At 37.7% G+C, this 25,746-nt stretch overlaps 1 protein-coding gene across 1 annotated transcript in view; it reads right to left on the reverse strand.

The window, feature by feature from the left end:
- UBE3A (ubiquitin protein ligase E3A) overlaps positions 1-25,277 on the reverse strand; it is a 43,281-nt gene extending 18,004 nt beyond the window's left edge. Inside the window, exons 1-5 of the mRNA XM_009883100.1 lie at positions 25,208-25,277; positions 17,767-17,913; positions 17,016-17,134; positions 13,500-13,544; positions 2,714-3,024 (exon numbers count right to left, since the gene is read on the reverse strand). Of these exons, the coding sequence (XP_009881402.1) occupies positions 2,714-3,024; positions 13,500-13,544; positions 17,016-17,035 (376 nt within the window). The 5' untranslated portion in view covers positions 17,036-17,134; positions 17,767-17,913; positions 25,208-25,277. The remainder of the gene's footprint in view (positions 1-2,713; positions 3,025-13,499; positions 13,545-17,015; positions 17,135-17,766; positions 17,914-25,207) is intronic.
- Positions 25,278-25,746: the final 469 nt, after the last annotated feature.

Genomic DNA, 25,746 nt, shown 5'->3' on the forward strand with positions numbered 1-25,746 from the left:
TTTTGAACTGTGATTGCCGACAATAACATTCATTCCAAGCAGTCGTTAAATAAAAAATACAAACTAAATGATACAAAGAAAGACAACTTGATTTTTGCAGAGCCCCAAGCCATTCTTAGAGCATATATAACACAGGAAAGATTAAGCTTATGTCATGCTACAGAGATTGACTTCCAACCAATCTGAAGACAGTGAAAAAGCTTCAAAACTAAAATCTGTCCTGTTAAAAAAACAACAGCATTAAAAATATTATGAAAGGATACAAGCTTAGTGCAACATCTTCTATTTTTATCTGCTGCAGTGCATGCTCATGGAGCAAACTTGCCTAAAAAAAAATTTAACTGTTGATACATGTTGTTCCATGCCACAGCTCCTCAAAATTAGGACCTCAAGTTCACTGACTCTGGATTGCAGAGGTTATTCGTAGCATAAAAATTATCAGCAAAACTTGACAATTTAACAATGTAACACATTTCAGATTTCCATACTTAAAACAGGAATTCTCCAGTCATTCTTTTGAAGGTTTTAGTATTTAAGGAACTATGTGCTATTTGCCATTAAAATATTTAGTATTACCATCAGGAGTTTCATAACACTTTTAAGTCATATCCTGTTACCATCCTCTGAGCTGCCATAAGGGTCTGTCCCATTTCTGAGTTACAACAGTGAGAACAGCGGTAGAAAAACAAACATAAATGAAGCTTTCTTCTAACTCAAGTCAATTTTAGCTGACTTGTGTCTGAAGATGCGAGCTTTTACACGCCTTGTCCTCTTACCCTTTCTATTGCAACTAAGTAATCCAGTGACATAAACTATCTCCTCTCAGACCTTGTTCTCAGTAATATTCCGTGACAAATCTGTATACAAAGTTTTAGCAGTGATGCTTGACTGTGAAAAAGACTGCATGTAGTCTCTATACTGCCGACAACCCGCTCCCTACTTAATAAATTTATTAATTATCGTTTCATTGTCTCTTATGGAAGTTTTATTATGATTGTGTGCTCACTGCCTGCCCACTATACTTCTTGGTTCCCAATTTAATGTTTTGGTGATCCAAGTTGAAAATAGCTTCCCAAGTAATTGTAACACTGATTTTGAAATGGCCGTCTCTCTATATGACTACATTTTAACACATGCTTTTTATATATTGGCAATTCCTCTACTTCCTTCCTCTTTTTGGACTGCCATCTAAGACATTACTGAGATGCTGACAATGGCCTCCAGATACATTTTTCCCCAAAGGTAATAATAGTCTAAGGACTTAGCACTACAGAAAAGAAATTTAAGTAATTCTTTCTGAAGGGCATTTCTTTCAATTTATTTAGAACTTTCAACCCTATGTCAAGCATAAAAGCAAGCTGCATATCCTTTTCCTTGGCCTTCTTAAACTTCACTGCAGTCTTCCCAGTAACTGTTAATGCAGATGGACCTTAAAAATTTCAGAACATTAGTTTGCTTTGACATCATCCAATTCCAAAGGTAACTAAGGTAACTAAGAGTCTCAGACGGCCATTCATGCTCTCTGTCCGTACAGCTACAAGACAGGCCAATGCTTGTGATGCTGCAACAGATGAAGTCTGAGCCATTGCTTTAGGCAACAGGCTGTCTCTGGAGACAGGTTGAGAAGACTCTTAGCTATCCGTCTTGGGGAGAGAGGATGGTAGGGTTGGGGAGAAGAAAGAAAAACCTGTATGTGCACACCTCCGTTAAAGATATACAAAACTAAAGAGAGAAATCACAAAGAAGACCTAATGTGCCTCTTGCCTGTCTAACACTATGCTGGCTCCCCTTTCCCCTCCCTACTGTTTGCCTCTTTGCTTACTCAGATCTTAAATAATTTGGGGACAAATTTATCCTTGCATCAGATAAAGAACAAACTGATGCAGGTATTGACCGGAGGGTCTTAGGTCCCTTATAACACAGTGCCGTTTTATTGCTGATTCTGTAGGACTTTTTAATTCTTTGCTGTAAACAGTTTCACCTTCTTTAGGTAAAAGGAATGAATCTGAACTGTGTTTATACCACTTACTGCAACGATACTTAAAAAAGGTCTGCTCAAAGGTTAATGGCTTTAATTTCATTTAGTTTGTGATTTCTGTTTGCACCCCAGGTTATGATGGCAACTAAAATTATTCTTGTAGTATTTATTTACTATTCTAGAGAGCTTGAAAAGCTAAATAGAAGTCAGAAAAAGACATACAGAACAGTATTTCATTTTTGTACACTGGCTTGGAAATCACTTTGCTTAAACTTTTTCTAGCTTGGTAGATGTATTGCCCATCATCCACTGTATCATTTTTTATTCATCTGTTAAGTTTCTTAACACAGAACCTGGAATTAGTTAAAGTATAACTTTTATAATTCATTAACTACAGATGAGTTACGAAACTAGCGAAACTAAAACAGTCATACAGCAGCACTTAAAAAACCTCTGCATATTTGCAAAACCAGCAATCTCAGAAAGCAACAAATGCACACAGATTTTAACAGAGACGTGGTAAAGATCCAGATTTGGAATGAGTGTTCAGCATTAATCCAGCCATTTTTCAGAATCCATAGTAACATATTTGATTGCCCAATATTGTATTTTACTTAATAAGTCGGCAGAACATCATCACAGTCAGCAGAACACCGTCACAGTGAATTCCGTAGGCTTATACTCGTGCATATTAAATGTGTTTTATTTTAGGAAAATTCTAAAATAACTTCTTACCTTTAAAGTCATCTCTTGGGCCTTGCATTTCCTTCTTGTTCATTTTTCTGTCAGTGCAGGAATTGTTATGGGCACCTTTGGAATTGTTTTCTAGGTAAGCTGAGCTCGTTCCTTTCTTGGAGGGATGAGGATCACAGAGTTTTGCATTAATCTTATAAAGCTCGAGGGCCTTAATGGCTGCTGCATTGTTATCCATACGGAGAAAAGTTGGACAGGAAGCACAAAATTCATTCGTGCAGGCTTCATTTCCACAGCCCTCAGTTAACTGGTGGTAGTAGCGCTCTATTAGATGCTTTGCAGCTGCTCGCTTCCTGTAGCAAACATTCAAACAGTAAGTACAAGGATTAGTAGAGCTTTCACATACAAAGCTCATTCAAAAGCATCAGCAAGGCAGAGATTAGTCAGGCACTGAAACACAAGATTTCTGCATCAGAGAGGACACATCAGGAGATTTTTTAAACGCAGGATTCTCATCTTGACAAACGCAAATGTATTTAACACACAATTTTAATTGTGGGTCCTATGCAAGCGAAAGGTAAATCCTGTTTATGCACAGTTTTCAGCTTTACATTCTAGTGTTACAGTGGACACAATCTTGTTCAGTTCTGAACAATCTCACTTGTCATTGAAAAAGACAGCAATTTAGATGCAAAGCAAGGCTGCAAGTGAAACAGAACTGGATCTCATACAGGTGACTGAGTCTGATATATAGTACTGAGGTATGGTTGCCACTGACAGAGGGAAAATACATGAAATACAAGTAAGTCCAGGCATTTACTTAGCAATACTACACCAATAGGATATAAACCTTTTAAAAATATAAACCTTTTTTAAACAAGATTCCAGATGACTAAGTTATCAGATACTTAGTCTACTTCAATCCATAGGAAAAATATTCCTTGCTTAATTAAACTGATGACAAAATCACAATAAAAAAGGTGAGCTCGGGGTTGAACGTATCTCTCCTCAGCCTAATACGGTATATGGTTCTCTAAAAAAGGTATTTGCCAAATCCTCTCCTTTCCCCTGCACTTATACATGGCAAGTATGTATTGTCAAGAGTTACACCTGTATCACTACACAAGTCAACATGTTCAGTACTATATATACACACAGAAGAAAATTTAACTGGCCATGTAATAAGGTCACAGACTTTTACAGAAACATGCAAATGGTAAAGAAATCACCAGAAAGCTGCATGTAATTGGGACAGAAGCAGCTGCATGCAGCACCAAGAGCACATATTTCACCACATTTTGGAAAGAAACTCCCAAACCTTCACTTCATTTAAGAAAACAAGTTATTAATAAAAAATATCAACTACGAAACATTTCAAACATTTTGATTAGGTCTAACATGCAGGCTTTTTACCTAGCTTTAGTAATACACTACTATAAAGATTAGAACACGGGAAGCAAGCTTTTCATCAGAAATTGTGATATTAACTTAAAGATGTCTTTTCAGACGTTGACGCACGCACAGACTCTGCATAGAACATGTATCTGGGAACCAAAGTGCTAGACCCACAGGTACTACTCGGCACTTGCTGCACCTAGCTTTTAATACTGGCTGGGTAAGTATCAGTTTCAATGCTGCTGCTTCAGACGGGAAAATGCCCTGAAGTTCTGAAAGTAACTATTGAGGTGTATATTATTCAGCAATAACACCTTTGCTCCTTCCCTTTCACCCTTCAAGATCGCATCATCCTAGAGAACAAAACATTTCTTACAGAGAAAACCATGACCTCAATGTTAAACTGACCTTCCAAATGCCCCAGCAAGTACGAAGACAAAAAAAAAAAATTGAAGAGAAAGGTTACCCTGGCACTTGAGATGGAGGTGGAAGACAATTAAAAAAATAAAAGAAAGCAGCACCAGCACTACCATCAAAACCACTACCGTATAAATAAAGAATTGCTGTATTCTGATTCAAGGAAACAGTTCTAGCCTCTCCAATTTTTGTATGTGGACTTAGGAAAACCTGCCTCTCTCCATGTTCCTATAAAAATATAAGTTTGGGGTTTTTTTTTATCTTGTCTTTCATACTTCAGCTTTTAGTATAGAGACTTTAAAAAAAACAACAGGTTTTTTAAATAGAGCTTAGACTAGTACACGATTTCAGACATCTATTTCCGAATGCCAAGATTTCGTGCTTTGATCATTCTTGACTTTAAATCTGAAGGTCTGGAATGATTGAGAGTGCAAAATATTGTAATTAGTAAGCAGACAAGTATATCACATGAAAGCATTTCTTTGTTAATATTGAATTTTTACACCTGAGCTATGGCCACCTGTCTCACCAACACATTCCTTGCTTACTCCTCTTGCAGCCTCTCCTATGCATTACCTTGATGCCTTCCTGAAAGCTCTTTCCTACTCAAGTTGAAACTTTCTGTTCCTTTAATTCTCCTCCCTCTCTCCGACCACATTTTCTACAGCATACAAAATAGTGCTTATTTAATATATGTATCATTTTAATTTATCCTTCCTCACCGCATTTTCTTTCCATCTTATTTCCTCATTGCAGTCCACATGTAGATCACTTTTTTTTTGCCATAATTTTGGTGTTTTCTGACCTATGTAATACAGCCACGATTATATATGGACATATTATGGCTATATGGATTATTCCTTACAGCTGTTCTAAGTGTATATATATTTGGAGGTGTGTATATTTATTTATTTACCTAAAGCAGCTGGAGTTGTTGTTCAGATTAAAAACCTTGTGAAAAAGCTAATAGTGAAAACCTGACCAATTCCCTAAGAAGACAGAACTTAGTTTTAAAACTGGAGAAACTGTTAGTCTTAAAGAGGAATGCACACCTTTCTAGATTATTAACATCTACTTTGAATAAAGTTATTTCAATGTATAAACACTGATATATTAACAACGTATTTTATCATATTAAACAACACTCTGCTTTAATCAGGTCATATCTGAGATGCCAGGAGACAAAGCTATGCTTAGACTTGTCCCTAACAGTTAACTTCTGAGGGACTCAAGTTTTTGCTTCCAATTTTTAACTACCAATTACTTCTGAGACTGTGCCATGCCTACAATAATGCTGTTTGTACAAACATTTTCATTTTGACTCATGGCTGCAGACTCACTGACTCAAGTTCTGTGAAATTCTATTAGAGATGGAATGTCTGACTGAAAGCCGCCTTTTTTTTTTTTAATCAACTATGGAAGCAAACAATACATGTACAACAGTACTAGAACACAACAGTAGTAGAATTTCCCCCCATCTCTCCCCAGCAGCTATTCTGCAGACTTTTGACATGGCCTCAGATAAATTAAGTAAATTTTTAAAAACAGTGGAGACGTAAAGTGAGGATATGGACCTAAGAAAGAAGAACAGAATTTACCAAGCCTTCCATAAGAGCTACCCTTACTGAGTTCCATACATGAAAGCACTTAAAGAGAATGCAGTTCTGAGTAAGCCAATGTGTGATTTCACATAACAGTAAGATATTCCATATCCCATTCCCATTGGGGTGCTTGAGGGATTATTGTCACTGTCCAGCGCTAACAGCCCACATTTCTATATTATTCAGAAGAAAATGTAGCGTAACTTCTCTGTTCTCCAAAGGTGAAAACTTGATCCCTTTCTACATTCCCCTGCTCATTTAGTATGCAGAAAACTAAAACTGCTTCTTCAAGCGAGGTAACACAACCCCCCTCTCTATTTTTAGCTCAGGCCATACACTGAAGACTGCAGCTCCCTTTAAGTTCCTATGCAGGGATCTAGTGAAGAGTAACTGGTCCCTTATAAACTCAATGATTAGTTTACAGTACCTCAGCACACAGACGCTTTCTAGTGTAGCTAAGGCTGCAGTGACCGACTTCCACATGTTTGCAAAGACTCACTCTGTTTTTGTTGCAGATCTGAGTAGGAAACTGCACTGGTGCGGTTACAGTTGTAAACATTTCACAGACATATCACAGGCATATCCTTAATCCTTAAGGGTAACTTCCCACACAGTGGGCCTTGTATCACCTCCTCAGGCAAGACACTACTTCAGTGAGGGGGAGAGGCACCTAAAATAGGCATCATCTCCCTTCCCCAAAGTCCAATAATTTCACAAGCACATTTTTCCATTTATTAGTATTCATTGACTTACTTTGTGGTACTAAAGAAAAAAGAACTCATGTTGACTTTTTCGTTGTTCTTTAAATGATAAAAAAGCCAGATAATAACTAGTTTGCATTTGTAACTGAAATGCTGCCCAAACTGTGGAGTATCACTAGAAACGTACACCACTGAGCCTCTACCCATCTAGATACCTAATCAATGGTGCATTGGGCTGCATTTTGGGTTGTAAAGTAACTTCTGACTGTCGAAGTCACACACAAAACAAGGGATTGAATGCACTGGTTCAAAAGTTCCTACGTAACAGCATGTAATTTGCATTTCCCAAATATCTTAAACTAAATACAGATAAATGCTACATAAAAGGAACTTTTGCAACATAGAAAAATCAGATGTTTAAACATTTAAGGAATTTTAGAAAAATCTGAAGCATATAATTCTTCAGAACAAGGAATTTTCACCCAGGTTGCAAAACTTGCCTGAAGTTAAAAATACGTGCATAAATGCATCATTTTTGCTTTAAGTTTACCTAAGTTTTAGAAATACGTATGAAGGTTTCATACTTGTCTGGGAATATCAGTATGAAATGATGTTTTTCTAAGTGGTTTCTGCTTGGGACACAACGATTTTTATATTATTTCTACACAGAAGTCTCACATTGCTCCAAGATGGCCAATTTTAGTAAGTGGAAATTTAAAACGGCCTGTTTTAACCAAACTACTAGGAATTCAGAAGTGCCAAAATGTTCACAAGCTGCTTTCTTTCTGAACACAAAAAAAACCCCAAAAGTATTCATGTGCATGGAAACTAGAGGAAAATTTGTTTGTCTTTTGGATAGGAAAAAAAAGCAGGGACTTTTTTTTTTTTAGTACTAAGACCAAAAGAACTTTCAGTATATGCCTTTACAAGACAGGACCATAAAGAGACTTATACACCTGCAACAATTATACTACACAGTGGAAATAAGATGACCAGCAGATAAAAAGCTGTTTAAAAAAAGGTGTGAGTTATGGTTGGACATCTTTGTGAAGTTAAAAACTGCTTTCTGAGAGTTTCAGTTTCAAGCCTCACATGTTGGTTTCCTGATACTGTTTAGTAAGAACGGCAGTGCTAGAGAAGACACGCTTCCAGTAAAAGCACTTCCCGCACAGACCCTTTCGAAGCGGCCAGCACACTGAACCGCCAAGTGCTCAACCCAGAGCTGGAGCCCAGCCCTCCATTCCAGCAGTGCCGTAACACCTTTTGCCCGCCTCGGCCACTGGCACCCCAGCAAACATACGTCTGCAAATGCACACACGCATGGAGCTCGTATTCTTCAACCCCATTCCTTCCAGTGTGGTAGGCCTCAATAGCTGGGGTACAGACTGTGAGCTCCCTTGGACCATACTGGCTTCACCCAAGGGACCTCCCTCCCCACCACGTATTCTAGATCCACCGTGCCTCCAGGAACATCACGTGCTGACAAAGTCAGGCATGGCACTTCCTCAGGAAGGGTGAACCTGAGAACGTGAAAGTTGTCCTGGCTTTAATGGAGCAACGCAGAAAGACAGCTAGAGAGAGGGTCAAGAACACAGTCAGCACGTATCTCAATTTTGTCTCACAGACAAATTACCTTGCTACAGTCCTATTAGAAAAGCACCCTTCACTACTGCCCTTTCCTCTTCAGGTTATCAGCTCCCGGACTCTACAGGGATAACGCCATTCCACAGACCAACTGTTTTCATACCCTGGTTCCTATCTGTCCTTCTTAAAGCGGCATGCAGTGCCCTGTCACCTATGTGATCCCTCCAACATTCAATTAGCCAAAAAATTGAGAGATGAATAATGCATCAGTTATACCCTGGCTTTTCAACCCAAGCAATTTCAGGAAAAATCCTCAATTCCAACCCCCACCCCAATATTACAGGCCTGAAGCCATTAAATAACTGATTATGGGGAAACAATTATTAGGCAAGTATTGTAAGCAATCAGTTTATGTACGTGGTAATGACTGTAGGCATTCACTGTGTTTTAAATAGTATGATCACAGTTACAGAGTAAGTGCCTTTTGAAAAGGCAGGGAGAAAGATAGCCCTCATAAAAAAGCCCATAAATTTATTTAACTACAAAGAAAAAGTAATTTGAAATACTGCTGGAATAAACTTATTACTAAGTTTAGGACTGACTATAAACTTACAAAATCTTGCTCTCTTTGAACAGATTTGTTATTCTTAGTATTTTAGAGAAAAAGTACACTATTGTTACCAGCTGTTAAACTTCCAAAGGATAATTGTGTCTAACCACACAAAACATTTCAACTGTTCTCCAAATTTTGTTTTAAATTATCAAGTAAGGAGTCATAAACTCTAAATCTCTGTACTGACTATAAGGCTTTGTCTTTATTGGCAAGAAATAAAATGACAGCAACTTCACATACTTGCAGGAATCCTTCAGTCTGTTTTTTATATTCAGGACAAAAAAAAATAATTAATATTTTATAAAGTATTCAGCAAAATACATATTCTTGAGTACATTCCATGTTATTTTCCCTTGGTTAAAGAAGTCCTGGCACTCAAGCAAGTACAATTAAACTTCACATTGTTCTCTACCGAACAAGCTTAAATTTGTGAAGTATGAAATTTATACACTGTATTCTGATCAGCAGCCCAACCAAAGAAAGGAGGTTAACACTGCAGCAAGGTATCAAAAGATTATAGACAGTAAACTGGAGATACTGATTCCAATTGTCTACTTCTGGACCACTGGAGTGTTTCAGTAGAAAGCGTGATATAAAAGAAACTATTTCAGACAAAAATACTGACATAAGAAGAGGACTGACCACTGCAACATGTAAGACCAACCTGCAGAGAAGAGATCTAAATGCTGATCAACCTTGTACTCTCCTTGTACAGCTTGAAGAAAGAGGCCAAGTACAGGAAAGGGACAATCACCCAACTCTGTTTTCAAGTTATTAAAATCTCTGGAACACTTTTTTAAAGTTAGGTTTCCATGGTAGCATTCTTTTACTATGCCTTCATTCTGCATGACACTGCTCTAGAAGGATGACCATGATCACGCAGAAACTAAGTGCAAATAACATGGATCCTAGGACTTAAAACACCTGAGCTTCCAGTTTAAGAACAGTGTAGCCTATGTGGATTAGACAGATCCAGAGAGGACTATCTCCTCTTTAAGCTTTCTTTTTGTTTATTTTTAACTGGTAAATTTACAGCATCCTCCAAGCTCCATGGGAACCAAGGTCTGTAATACATTTGCTTCAGTTATATTTTATAGTGCAAAATCTAGAATTCCTTTTCTTTCAAATCATTATGACATCCGGTCAACTTACCTCATGTCACCTTTGCTCTTGGAAGCAAAGGTGAAACATACACTTAATTTTAACAAGTAGTTGCTAAATTTAAGAAAGTAGCAATTCTAGAGTAGCGTCAATGCAGTCTTATTAACTGATGAAGTTTCCTCAAGGGAATCACTGCCTGGCTAAATGATGCAAAAAAGAGGCTCTAAGAAGAAATTGAGTTCATCCTGGACAGAACACAGTATAACACTGTGCAAGGCTGCAGGTGTACATAAAGATACTTCTTACATCTTTTCCTTCCAAGCATGGCAATAAACCAAGCCTACAAAAACACCTATATGTGGCAAGGTTTGATACAGAGGCCATGATCAGCATGTCCCACAGTTGTGTTACACAAACCCACCTGTGTTTTCAGCTATGAGGAAAGTAATTTAAGGCATTCTATGTCTAGAAAGCACTAGGATGGCATCTGAAAATATGTATCAAGAAACGCTAATACTTAATACATTTACTGTATATATTTGCAATGGTTGTATTTTGTTTTTCTGCCATATTTTAAGGCTGCTACAGAATTTTTATTTTGCCATTCTTTCAAGTGAAACAAGCCAGCTATTAAGTCTATTCCAATGTGAGATAACTATACATCAACTATAACAGTAACAACACTTTAAATGGGTGGGGTGTGTGTTCATTGTTCTTTATAAAGAGAAAGAGAAGCTCCAAAATTGCAAAGCATCCCATCCTTAAAAAGAGAAAGGAGAGATGAATGCACAGAAAGCCATCGTATCAAAATACCTTTGCCTTGATATGTGACAACATACAATACACAGAGTGAAAATACATAAACCAATAAGTCAAGTTATTGTTAAAGTAAACAATCAAAAATTATGTAATTTAGTGCTAAAAAGGTTTTAAGAAAGTTATACTAATTGAAGCTGAAAATTAATGCAGACCTGTGACAGGAGTAGACAGGAGATGATGCTGATCTTAAAAAATTTAAAGACTTGAATGAATGCTAAGGAAAAGAGACTTCTAATTCTGAGCTAGCACCAAGATGTTCATCACACATAAAGCCAGAATCTGAAAAGCCTGGGATAAGAAAGACTTATCCATGGAAGAATTAGCTGCATAAGAGTCTGAAAAAGTCAGTAGATTATTTATCTATTCATTTTAATTCACACACGTGAAACATATGTGACTATGCTCTTGGTATAAAGCTTTGCAATGCAAAACACAGAAACAAATAAAGCAATTATATCAGCCAGAGCAAAACTAACTTAACCATTCATTATGCAAATAACAAAAACACTTGCGTAAGTCCCCACATTTACTAATGAATTATAGGCATGTAAATAATATAGTAACTATTTCAGCTACACAGTAGGCTTGCTGGTCACACTGTATTACCCAGACTGCCATTCCACATTATGTAGCAAGAGCCACTATGCACCAGGATTGCAGAAATTCTCTGTAATAGGTAATGTACACATCACATTGTGACACAGTTTTAAAAAATTTAGTTTTGCAAGTATACCATGCATTAATACTGTATAACTACTCCTCAAATATGCGCATGCCTACAGCTTGACTGGTTTACATCTATTTTAGACACCCAAAATCTACATAGTCAGGGCAACTCTGACCGTCCAACTGCACAAAAAAAAAAAAATAAAATTCAGCTTTTTCATACAGAAAAGCTTGCTACTGTAGATTATTTTTTCAGGTTCAGTTTTAAGGAGAATAAAACACACACAGACAAAGAATTGTCAAACTGCTAGAAGCAAAAATAGCTGTACTGCCTTTCCCTTCTGATTTATCATGTGTCCTTATAGAGTCTTTGTTTCACATCAGTCAAGATCCTTGCTTCTGACACATCTTTCCTTACAATGTGTAAAAAGCTGGCAGTATCCAGAGTGGACTACAGCCAGTCTACAGCCTGATTTCCCCTGTTTGGCTAGGCCAGGGACACAAAAGAACACAACTCAACTTGCTGCAGGAACAATAAAACTTAACACAGCAGGGGCTGCTACTGGAGCAGGAGAAGAGACTATGGCAGGGGTTTTGCCCTTCAGCCTCTGTCTCTAATGCGGCTCCATGTAGCAACAGCCAGTGACCTCTCAGGTCTGGATCCCTGCAACCTGTACTTCTAAGAAAGCAGCTAGAGAGCACTTTCATAGTAGATGGCATAAGAAAGGGAAAAGCAAATTCGTTGTCCCAGGAAAAATTCTCTTCCTAGTGCAAGAACAGACTACAGTGCAGTAAAAAGCATTCCTTGTTTCCTTCTCATCACTTTTAAGGTTAGGTATGCAGTCCAATGTGGATGGGCTCACCTCAGCTTTGCTCCTCCCCAAGTTGGGCAGCTACAGCAGGGAAGTCCTTGAGCAATTCACACCATGTCCCTACCCTGCAAAACATCCTGAAACTGGCATTCAGCCTGCAGCACGTAAAATGCTAGACCACTTGGGGGAAGGGTGTGGAGGATACAGTTTAAGGTCACAGAAGTTTGTGGCAGAAGAGAAATGAACCCAGGTCTTTTGAAGCCTAGGACAGTGCCCTAACCACTGGGCTACGCTCCCTCTATTATTTTGGAACTTGTGCTGTAAGCCAGAAATGCAGTTTGTGGTTTCCCCATTTGAGTTCTATGACAGAACAGTTTCAATAGCTAGAAAAGAATCTTCGTTTGCTAACTAACAGAAGAATTAAGTCTCAACTTTTTTCTTTTTTAAAAATAGTCCTCTCGTTCCTGCCACCCTTTTGAATTTGAAATTGAAATTAACATTGCAGCCTATCACAATCTTGCTTCTAGTTAACCTTGGCTTCTAGGCTAATAAAGACAGCAGAACAAGGTTCAGAACTGTGAGCAAGATGCTACATGAATACTGTTTAGTAAAAGATAGTTTTCTGCTTCTAGAATTAACTAGTATATGAATTTGCCAAATTAAGTCAGACTTTTTTTTTTCTTCTTAGTTCAGCAATCCATCCGCCACACAGATATTAGTAGGTATTGTGCCTTAGTACTGAAGTATCTTCAAACCCATGCAAGATGTTAGCAAATAACAGGTAGAAATTATATCCGTGCTGTCAAGTCTGAATATAGACCTGAAGATTTCTGACACTGTATTATGCTACCATCTACTGGTTCATGTTAAATTAAACCTCTGAACTTTGCCTTCAACCTGTTCACCCTCCAAAAAAAAAAAAAAAGAATCATAACAGCTTCTACAGAGGCTTAAAATTATTTTTCCATAGCAAAATACTAACTTGAAATTTTCTAAGGTGATTCCGCAGTTCTACTCGGCTTTTGTCTTCTTTTTTTAAGCAGGCACAACAGTAACTGTTATGTATGTTCAAAACATTTTTAAACAAGATATGCCAAACTCATCCACTCATTTACTTACATTCGGCTAGTTTCAATGTTTTCAGAGTGAGGTTCTCCTGGTGATCTGCAAATACAGATACAAAACCTTAAGCATTGTTTGTTATTTTAAGCCATCACAATATGAAGTGTTATGAAAGGTGGAAAGGATATTTATTGTTGCCACTAAAAGTACCAACTTTTATGCACTTGCACATTGAATTTGTTTGACCAAACTCTAAAAGACCATTTATAACATAAAACCTGACAAAGAATTAAGCCAAATTTCTCTAAGGAGGACAGCACTGTTTCCCCACAGCTTACGCAACAGCAGTCATTAGAGGAGAGTTCTGCTGGCAGTACTTCCATATTCAGTTTGCACAGTGCACCACTTCTGTAACCAAAATGTATACTCAAAGTTTATCAGTGATAAACTGTTACAAACAGATTCTCTGCACAGTTAGACTCTAAAAAGCAGCAACTTACAAGCAGGTCTCAACAGAATGTCAAAACAAATTTCATGTCTCTCTACTTGAGTTTATGGACATAATCTCACAGAGCAGAAGCGTTAAAGGCAGGTCCTGCATCTTCCTTCCAGCTAACAGGTCAGCCAGTAACTTTCAGAATTAGGTGTCATTGCCTAGCATTTTTGAAAACACAACCAGCACCTGTTTTCAGCTTGCCAACCCCCTTGACTTAAAGGGTATAATTCCATATTAACTTAAGTGGGCTAAATTATAGCTTTTTATCTCCTCCTTCCCATCTTCTTCCTGGCTTCTTCTGCCCGCATCGATTCGGGAATTTCACTTTTTTTTTTTAAAGACAGATTATTTTTTTTTCCCTTCCCTTCGGGACTCCCTCCTATCCGGTGAGTTTGTACTGCCTTGTCTCCTGGCGTATCTGGCTACGAATACAGCAGTTTTGATTTCAATCACCTTAAGCTGCCTTGAAATCATATCCTAAAGAACCTTAGCCAGCCTTCACTTAGGTATAGACTTTGGTACAGTTGACCAGAACTGCCACGCTGGATATTGTGTGAGGAGTGGAAATAGAGCACAGCCATTACAGTAAAACTCTGTAGCTTACATGAACAAATATGTCTTTCATGACAGAGCTTTCTCAAAACAGAAGTAAGCTAAAATCTGCAAATAGAACTCACTTTGTAGGTTTCAACAGAGTTTGCTAGGAAACGTCAGTTAGCACAGCTAAGCAGGCTTTGCCATAGCTTTACCGGGCAAAACCCTTTGTTTATAGGAATGGAATTTCTGAATTTCTCTATTTACTACATAACTATCTATACTATTCTAAACACTATTAGAAACCTCCACCTGTAGCCTGAAAAATTTCCTTTTTTCCTATGTTTCATTGTGCTACCTTACTGGATGGTGCCTCCTATTAAAGCCTGAACTGTTCTCTTGGTAAAGTCTGGACTGTTCTCTGAATTCTCGACTAATGTCTTAGCTCTTTCAGTGACATACCAGATCCTAGCAACTTTCTGCATTTTACCAAACTGTATTATATTAATAGATCCTGTGCCTAGAAAGCATTTCTGGCAGGTAACTTAAAATCCCTAGGCTAGCTGGATACAATGCAGCAACAGATAATGCAGAACATGGGAAATTATTTGTTTATATTCCACTAAGTTATAATATTCAACTCACACCAAGGACAGAATTCTGAACTTACTATCCAACTAACTTTATACTCATGCTTAAAATGCAAATAACCTCTAACTGGAAAATAACCAAACCTGCCCAATCTCAAAATTTGGTCTCTATTTATTCCATCCAAATGATGTTTCCCTTACTCATTAAAGGTCAGGAGTGATGAGATAGTTGCTGGCAACAAAAATGCTCAACAGCAAAACAAATAAAAATTTCACTTCCCTTCAACTCTAGTGACCAAACCAAGTCACTAAATACATAGCAGAGAAAAAAGAACCTTTTTTTTTTTTTTTCCTAATTATTCACCTAATCATGTAAATGCTAGAAGCCATACAACTGGAGGAACAGTGGGTTAAAAAAAAAAAAAAAAGAGTATTTTTAGTCATACTGGCTAGCTCCTCTACTCACATCCAGGACTTCAGAAACAGAGAGCAAAGAGCTTGGTAGTTTAAGGCGGTTGCTATCTTTCTTTTAGTCATAGCAAGTACAGCACAATGAAGCTTTGGGTAAGATTAGTGCTTTAAGTTGCTATATAAATACAAGTGAAATAGTAGCGTTAAAACAAAACCATCCTGAGTATTAATCACTTTGAGCCTTTATAATACATAGCAGTATGAAAAAAATTACAGAAAAAGAGCAGACTGGCATCTAAACTTAGCACGTAAAAAAGGTAGCCTGGTGATTTGTAGTACAGACATGTAAACACAGCTATCAGTATATCCAAAATCTTTTCCTATCCTTATCATTGATATTAGTTTCATCTGGGCTTTGAACAGGCAGCGCAGTTCAGTACATGCTATTCTGCAAAAAAGGTTTCTTCTCCAAGACAAACAATATAACAGATGACAAATTTATTTTTTCTGAACTTTCCTGAAAAACCTAGCTGAGTCATAGAAGGTTTGGTCCTCTAAGGTGGTTCTACAGAAAACAGGGATCAAATTCCTTCAGCTTATTGTTCTCTATAACATGAGCAGACCTACCACAACTATGATTTGCAGAACCTATTAATGCACTTATTAACCAGAATTTAAAAGGTTTCAAATGACAGTGTAAGCACCAAATAAAATGAGCTTTCAGTACTCATTAAAACAATGTGGAAGATCAATTCAATTACAGGAATTGTAGTTGTTTGTTGAGAAGCTATTTATTCTGCAATATGCAATTGTTTACAAACAAGATACCTTGTTATTCCTCTGAGCAGGCAACAGTACTGAAAAACAACTATATAGTATGGCAAGACGTCGCTTCATCATGCTTAAAATCTGAAACAAGAGTTCTGTTCAGAGAAAAATCTCAGAGCAAATGCTCTTACAAGTTTCAGCTTTGAATTAGATCGTAGATACTGATCACAAGACACCAACTAATCTGAATACTGCAGTATGAGCTAGCAAATTCAAATGATGGCTCACTTCCAATAACACAGGGAGCAACTTCTCCATTCTGCAAGCCACTCCTTTTACCTCCACTGTACCTCCCTAGGAGAGAAAAGCAAAGGTATGGAAGCCTAGATATTTTAACATCAAACTTCCTGGACAAATACTTTTAAAATAATTTTAACATTGCTTAAATAAGGATGCTAAACAATTTATACAGAATTTCACTATGACAGTAAAAACCGCCAGAGACTTTTAAGTGGTAGTATCGCTCTTAAGAGGGATACCATGGAGCACCACAATGCTCATGTTTTAAAAACTAGGCAGTGACAAAGCTAAGCGAGCTTTGAAATCACTCTAAGCAACAGGGTAAATCAACTTTGCTAGCCGACTTATCTAAAACAAACAATATACCTTAATACTATTCATAAAACTAACTGCAAGCCATACAAATGCAACACTTAAAATAAACAACATACTAAAAATTATTCTGAGAAACAACACTATATGCTTTATGCTTACCTTTTACAAGCTGTGGCCATTCGGTGACATCAGGGTGATCACAATTTTGAGTCACTGATTAAAAACGAGTTGTCACACCAATCCTGTATCACGCTGGGCTAAGCATAAGCTTAACAACTCTAAATAAGTAAAAATAATTTAGTTAAAAGTCCTTACCAATTATTTTCAGCCAATCTGCTAAATAAAAACCATAAGGCAGAAGAAAAATATTGACGCTAAACGTTGTTTTATCTGTGAGATTAAGAACTCCTGCACAAAAATTATTTCATTTTTGAACGGTATTCTAAGACTTCAAGGGTAACTCACTACAGTACACTCAAATGGTAAACCTGAAAATTCATCAACTTATTTTTGGCCTTTCTCCAAAAAAAAAACAACCCAAAAAACAACACATAACCAAAACCCATCTCTTGGACCAGTGGAAAACACCCAACATCAAGACAACAAGCATTCAACTATTTGGAACCATGCGCATAAATATGAACTGGAATTTCTAACTACAATAAGATTCCGTTAGTTGTTTCCCTTCTACAACTCAATTAATACTGGTATCCTAACAAGGCTCTCTGTTTCCAGGGGAGCAACATGTAGCTTGCGCTTTGCCGTGTGCCTCTCCCCAAAACAAAGTAAACTATGTGAAAGTTTCAGAGGAGCAACCTTTGCTGTCTGTGGCCAATCTTTTACATTCTTTGCTCCATTTACACCACATGTAGTCTCTCCTCTCCCTTAAGTTTTCAAAAGTGTATTTTACCTGTCAATTGTTTCCCGTGATCAGGCTCCACCGGTATAAATTGAAGGGTTGGTCCTTTACTTTGTCACGCAGGTGGCAGCCAATGATCACTCAGCAATACTCGTGCCCAGAGCGCCCTGGGACCACCCCAGCTGATTACTTCCATGGCTGAAAAGGAACCAGTTAGTCTCTTACCTACTGCTGTTATCTACTCTAAACTAAAGTTAACTGATAAAATATTTCCAAACATAACCCTCAACACTCAATTGACCCCATTCTCTCTCCCACCCAAGCTCCTCGGCACACTGGATAAAGACTGTAAAGAAATAAAAGGCCTCAACTGGGAAGTCAGATCACAAACAGCATTATTCACTTTTTGTTAATATAAAGTCTTGATTAAAATTGAAATGTTATTACTGTACTTAGTAAATAAGAAGTTGTCTTACTTTCTCTAAACAGCCAGTAGCTACGAAGACAAACCCCTGTACAGTATCTGAGAAGTTTATTCCTCTGGCTCTAACCCAGCTGAACCCCCCCATCTGCAGGTTGCCATGCAGCAGCAGCCTCATACAGAAGGAAGGTGCACAAAAGCTAGCGAGCTATTGAGGGCACCCCCGCAGCTCTCTGCAACACCCGCAGTCATAAAGATCTGGTGCAAATAACTAACAGAGCACATCCAACAGCTTTAAATGTTTCAGTAAAGAAAGCTTTTGTGCTTCAGTGCAACCTATTACAAGAGTCTTTCAGTAAGGTCTTAGGTTTGATGAGCACTCAAGCATTCTCAATGCTGATTTGTATCTGTTGACCTGTCAGAGATACGAAATCACTGCTCAGTAAGCAAAGCCCGCAATTTTCTAAAGTTTGTCAGAAAAGCTGCTCCCTTTTGCCATTCTACTACAACCTGACATTCTGCTACAAACTCTACAACAGAATGAAATCTGTATTAGTTTTGGGATGATGCTTATTAGTTTTGTCAGGTACATTCCTTGAAGTAGGAAAAGTGCCTTTTAATTATTTTAACATCAGTAATATTTGAGTCTTCTCAGCTAAACGCAAGTGCAGTTGACGCAAGGAAAGTGAAAAAGAAGCAGGCTACTGAAAACCTCTGAAACAAAACAGAGGTTCTCTAGTTCCTATCTGTTACAGGTGTAAATTGTCAAAGTTTAACTGAGTCAATGCCAGGAACACAGTACAATGAATAAAAGTCAGTTGGAAAGGTTCCTTGTCTGTCAACATTAAATGACAAACAGGGTAAAGATTTTCAAAATAATGGTCGCTGATCATCAGCTGTACAGAAAAGCAAACAGCAAAACCCAAGATGCAGATGCGAAACTAAGAAGCCTAAAAACAATGCTTATGGCATTCTGATTGTTTAAGACATGACAATGTCCACTTTCAGGCAAGCTTTAACTTTAAAGAAACAGATGCCTATCCTAAGGCAGTGCTTCCTCCTTAAGTTCTACTTTCTGAACTGATGTGAAATGGCTCTGTAAAAACACATTTAGAAATTAACCCCCCTCCTAGCTCTCTGCCCAAGTAACTTGTAGTACATTGGTTAAAGAGGACAGTGGTGTAATCTCTAACGCCTCGTTGGTTGGGAAACCTGCATTCTGTCTGCTGGAAGGACCAGCTCATGTTCTGGAGTGCACCAAATCAATCACTCCCTGCCTAGAATTGTGTCCTATATCACCCAGACCATGGGCAAAAGCTAATTACAGTAGTCTTCCATTCAAATGGAAGCATGTAAGAACAACAGGCTGACAGCAACCTTAGTAAAACAGTTTTCCTGAGGCTGTTTAATACGGGGGGGAGAGAACTCATGAACACAATGGTCAACAGTGAAGCAACACATGAAGTGTTTGTGCTGGATTCAAAAACCATTAGATCTTCTAATGTTAAAGAATATGCATTGAGGTGGCAGCTCCACAACCATGGCCAAGACAAGTTTGTGCCCAGGCCCAACACAGATCCAACTCCGTTACTCAGATTTACCACACCACCTAATGCAGTATCTACAGCAGCTTTGTGAAGAAAGGCAGTATCTGAACCGCCATGAATCTCACCACACTGAAGTTAACTCATCTAAGTTTTGTAGTGAAATTTGTACCTACAAACTGAACTTATTGTGGATCAGAGCTGTGAATCAGGTAGTTGCAGCATTTCTAATCCCTTACAAGATACCTTAAAACTAGATTTACTGTACTGGGGTCTAAAAATCTCATGCTACTTTTCAACAATCCAGATGTAGGAAATCATTTTCCCTTCTATCTCCTTCTCATCCTACCTTCCCCACCTATCCTTTCTGCCACTCCTGTGGGACAGAATATGATTGGCAAGGATTCCCTAGTACAGATGGAAGAATTCAATTTTCTAAAACCTTACTCGTTCGTGCATCAGCAGAGTACTGTCTGCTGGCAAAGAGTATAGCATGTTGAAACATGGGGTGGGTGGTGAAGGAGACTACCATCAAAGACCCCTTATTCTGAACTTAGTTTGAACAAAGGATATTTTGACTGCTGGATCCAAACAAAGCAGAAAAAAAAAATATGGTAAGAGAGTCAAAGGACACTACTTGATCAGGAAAGGGAAACCACAGACTAACATCTTAGAAAAGTGGATTATGAAGAATAGGAAACTGACCTAAACCAGCCGCTTCTCTGTTGCAGGAATTCCTTTATAAAGCATCTCTGAATGTAACTTACCTTCTAGAAGGTAGAACCCTGCAACAGCAGCCCCAGAACAAATATTTATTCTTTGAGCAGCATTACTCAAACTGATTTCTCTGGTCTTCAATGTCATGATTATTATGGCTTACAGGTTAGGCTTTCACAGAAGCACAGAGCAGCTCAAGGTATCAAACGCAGTCTGTGCCTGTGGAATATGTCTGGGAAACCTGAGATGGCTGCTACAGGCTCTTTGGGACTGGGCAGGCTCCAGTACAGACACATCTACATCTGCTTAGTGACTATTTACAAGTGATAGACTCAACCAGGACTGCAGCAATCCCTGTTATAATTAGCAAGACAATACACAAGGTCCATGCCTTCAAACCATACATCTGAAGAACCCTGCACAGCATAGAGCAGCACTCTTCGGGAGGGAACAGGATAAATAATGTTTATGCAGTAGTTTGAGACTACACCCATTTCTCCAAGGTGACAAAAGAGCAGTTTTTCTGAAAAGAATATTCCTGTCAACTGAAAAAGAGGGACGAAATACATCAGTGAAAGAACAAGACGCCAGAAACCAAGTTCAGATGCATAAAAAGGGGCTAAAACCCAACTTTGTTGCATAGCCTGATGAGATCTTCTCTTTGCATATTTCATTTAATGTTGGAAGTCTGGAATCACAAACATGAGCCAAGAAGAGGCCCCCAGTTTCAAAACACAGGACCTGAAGAGACACCATGGAGAGTATAAGTACCTATTTGTCAGCTATCCAAAACAAAGCCAAATGATTTTTAGCTGGAAGTTTTTTAATTGAAAGTTGTCACTTACATGGATTTCCTACACCTATTACTTTCCCTTTGTTATTTGATGTATAGGTGTTTGGTTTCTGTGACAGCACAGCCATCTGGCAGCTGACACCCAGTATTTGAGGTCTAGGAAGATCCTTGAATGAATGAACACTTTTCTTACTTAAACTACGACTTCTTATTGACCTTACTGAATGATGGGTGCCCTGGGAGGTGGCATTTTTAAGAATTTAAGTTTCCGTTACAAAATAATTTAAGTTTCCACCCAAGCAATCTTTGATCCAATTTTTTTTTTTTTTTAAGATTCTCTTTTTGACAGATGATCTAATGAAAACTGGGGTGTGACTGACCTGTACAAAAGTACCATGACCTTCCTTACCTTCCAGTGCTGGAATTGGAGTCGCTTAATTAAAAATACCCACCTCTCAAGATCCAAATAAGTTATCTTTTGTGTGTTTTCTGAAGAATCCCCCTGAATCCCCCAAGAATGAAAGCTCTTCTCAAATTTGATATATTTCCAAAATAACTTTGAGTACCACGATGAAACAGACAGTCATCATCTATACAGCAAAAGGTGCCCTCAGAACTACCCTTGCTAGCTTATTACTTCAAAAAAAGGAACTGCCACCTAATAGGCAAACTGGCCTTTTATAACTTGAGATTGATTCATCAAGTGACCTGGAGGAAATTGTAGAATATTCACCAAATCCGTAAGTTCAATCTTAACTGTCACTTGCAGAAAAAAAAAAAAAAGTAATAGGCTTGCTTGAGATTTTCAATTGCTTTTGTTGCCTGCATGTGGCTTCCAACACAGAAAACATCAAAAGACATAAGATTCCAGAAGTTTTCTTCATGCAACTAATAGCAAGTAAAATTATCAATGATCCTAAAATAAAATAAAACAACTACTAACAAAACCTGATTACATAAATCCTAATGGAGCTGCAAAAAATAGTAATAAGGCACCCATACAATTTTTTTCCACTGCCTGGTAAACCAAACCATTCAACTAATAACAATAACAATACAAAATCACATAGAAGACCAAAAGAATTGGGTTCTATCCTAGAAAATGCCAACCTAAAGACCTAAAGTGATTAAGGCACCCCCCCAATGAGCAAACACACACACACTCCCAGTATTACAGATACAACGACAGATATGACTCATGAAGGATTGCTGGAAAGGTGTTCATCTGCACAAAGCACTTCAGACATGTTCAACACTTGAGCTGAGTTCTCTAATTACTCGATATTCTTCAAAAGTATTCCAGAAGTAGCAGAAAAGAGCCATAAAGACAGCATGAAGAAAGGAGAAAGTGCCTTGTGATTAGAAAATGGAAAAAGTTCAATCAAGCTAATCAGTATGGATACTGAAGAAACTAAGTCCTCTCATAGCAGATAAAAAGAACACATAAAAAAGATCCTCCAATTAGAAGAAAGCATATGAAACCCCCATATGACTAAAAACTGAAGGCTGACAAATTCAAATTACAGTAGGAACACCAGCATGCAGGATAGCGAGGACAATTAACACTTGAATAAATTATTTGGGGTGAGGACCTGAATTTGCTACTATCTTCAAATTAAAGCTGGTACCATTCTGGAATTTACACTTCAGCAAAAACACAAGTTACAAGTTGAATAAAGGTAGAATTTTGTGCATCTCAATATACAGAGATCAACTATAGATTAAGATAAAAGCTTCATCCTATAATATCGGTATACTTACTTTGCCTTGATGTCAATACATCAGAAATCAGAGCACCAGAAAATGATCTAGTATTTGCTCCCACTCCCCCCCCCCCCCCCCCCCCAAAGGCTTGTGTGTTATTATTTTCTACAACTGCCCTTGCACCCTTGCACCTCTGGACACTAGATTTTCCCTTCAACGCTTGTTTTTGGTTTGAGATCATAGATGTACTTTATTCACCTTTTAAGAATGAAAGACCTGAAATTATCTTTAGCTTCTGCATTTTTCACTTGGACCATAACTGATGTTTATTCCACTACACACACTCCTTATTTTCTGAAGCAGAACCACGTGTTTCTATCTCAGTTATGCTTGCTACTTCAGGCTCCCTCCAAAATGATATACGGTTATGAATGGAACACCCCTCCCACATCAGGTGGTGAAATCCAACCATCTATTTAAATTTCTTTTAGTAGCTCTCCTTTTACTGGCTAGGTACCACATTAAGTTATTTTCCAAAAAGGTAAGTTTTACAGCTTCACTTCAGCTTTAGTATTCAAACTTTTATTCCATCTGTCCTTTCGATTATGCTTTGTTATTTTGTTTTCTTCTGCCACCCATCTTCCATGCAGCCTTCCATGTAAAGTACCTTTCCGTTCCCCAAGTTGTCCAGTGTCACCAATACATTTGTTTATATATAGTTCATATTAAGACCAAGCAATCATGCAATTCACTAGCATAACATTCAGCTTTTCTGATGTTCCATTAGTATTCATCACTCAAGTTGTGGGGGATTAGAGGGGAATTCTTGTTCGTCAATTTATGAAGTGCATACCATTGCAAAGACTCTATGCATACATACGGTGGCAAGCAGTTAAACATTCAGAAAAAAAGCAGCCAGCAGAAATAATGGCAACAAAGAAATAACAGTTTAGGTTTGAAGAAGAGCCATCATACACGCAACTGGTATTGAAACTGGAGAGCAAGAAGCAGGTGGGTGGTCCCAGTGGTGCTGTGGGTGCAAAAATGAATATACACTACCTGCCAGATGCCTGCTAGAGTAAAGGACCAATCTATATAATTCTTTCAGGAACATCTGGATTGTGATAATGTTATGTTATGGCTTTAAGATATTTACAGCTTTTAATTAGCACACATTATATTTAAAGTTTCAGCTTAGAGTTAATCATTTTAGCTCCTATCTGTAGCTTCCTACGAAACAGAACTTAAAAAAAAGAAAAAAGACACCCAACAACCCTTCTGCAAGGTTGAGATTTCAAAACTTTCAATATGTTCTTATGTTAAGTATCTTCAAACGAAAAATCTAGACATAAACACGCAGGGTATCAAACTTGTATCAGGAGTTACTAAGTTCTTCCCCACATTTTAAGTGGTTAAAAAAGAAAGTACACACATAGCTTAGAAGCAGCCGTTGAAGTAACCACATACAGCGTTAAATATATGCATTAACAGACCTACTTAATACGGTAGAAAAATGAACTTTAACAATAATTGTTTTTCTGAATGCAACAATGTAAAAAGTTTCAAAGATTTTTTATGTATCAAGTTACAGAACTGCAGTTCTTAAGAGACACTACAAAGTGGTGCAGTTATTCCATACTACCAGGTATCTCCACTGGACTACACCAGAATAAAGTTAGAAAATGGAAATTAAAGTAACTACAAGTTAAGGTTCCAACCTTGCTGTAATGCATGTACATATTTTTAAGTTGGCTGGACATTTAAGAGCCTAGACAAAAAGAGATGCCATAGGCTCATGTTAGCACTGCTACTGAAGGTTAAATTTCGTATTTCCTAACATACGAATTTGCAAATTTGACTTACACTGATGTTTGCTTCAGTTTTCTAGTGGTTCTGAACTTACTTTGCAAGTCATACCTAAAAACTGTACAAGCCTCACTATAAATATGCTCAGCAGCAAGGAAAAAAAAAACAACAAAACTTTCAGAAACAGCACTGATTCTTATCCAATCCATGGAGAAACAGATGGACGGTAGCAGCATGAGGCTGAGCTTGTAAAACAAATTAAAAGGGAATTCAATGTTGTATCAGCAGTATTTATTTTCTCCAAGAAAAAACAAGTAACTTAGTTGACTAGAGAACTACGCTTAAGTAACAGACATCACAGTCAAAAAAATATGGGAAAAATTAATGTGTATGTTTCTTCTTGAATTTACTTTCAACTTTTTTTTTTTTAATCAGGGAACAAAAGTATAACTATTTTTTATTATGATTATTCGCATACACACAATATAAATGAAAACATAAACATACCATATCTTTCCAGAGCTGCAGAAACTTTTTCTTTCAAATTCTAAAGCAGACTTCTACAGTTCTTGTACCTATAATGCAAAACATTACATTTTAGTTTTTGCACTATGCTCTGTACCAATTTGAAACTCAGTGCAACTTCAAAACAGTATGTTCAAGAATGGCCATTCAGTTAGTCACAAGTTTGCAACTAAAGGAACGCATACTTTGAATTACAGAAAAGAATCACAGAATATCTCAAGCTGGAAGGGATCCATAAGGATCGTCAAGTCCAACCCCCTGCTCCTTGCAGGACTACCTAAAACTAAATCATATGACTTCACAAACTAAATCATACTTCCCATAAAAACCACAACAGAAAATACTTAGTATGTTAGGGAAACTACAAAAGCAGAAAGTCCGTACACACAATATTCCCTATTCTTTCCTCTCTGATGCAACAGAATTTTACAATTCCATTCATCCAGTCCATTAAAAATATTCATTTCCTTCTTCTGGAAGATTCTGGCAAGGTTTCTCCCCCCTTGCCTTCACCTCCCTCC

Source organism: Charadrius vociferus, unplaced genomic scaffold (genome assembly GCF_000708025.1).
Source record: "Charadrius vociferus isolate BGI_N301 unplaced genomic scaffold, ASM70802v2 scaffold92, whole genome shotgun sequence".
Lineage (NCBI taxonomy): Eukaryota > Metazoa > Chordata > Aves > Charadriiformes > Charadriidae > Charadrius > Charadrius vociferus.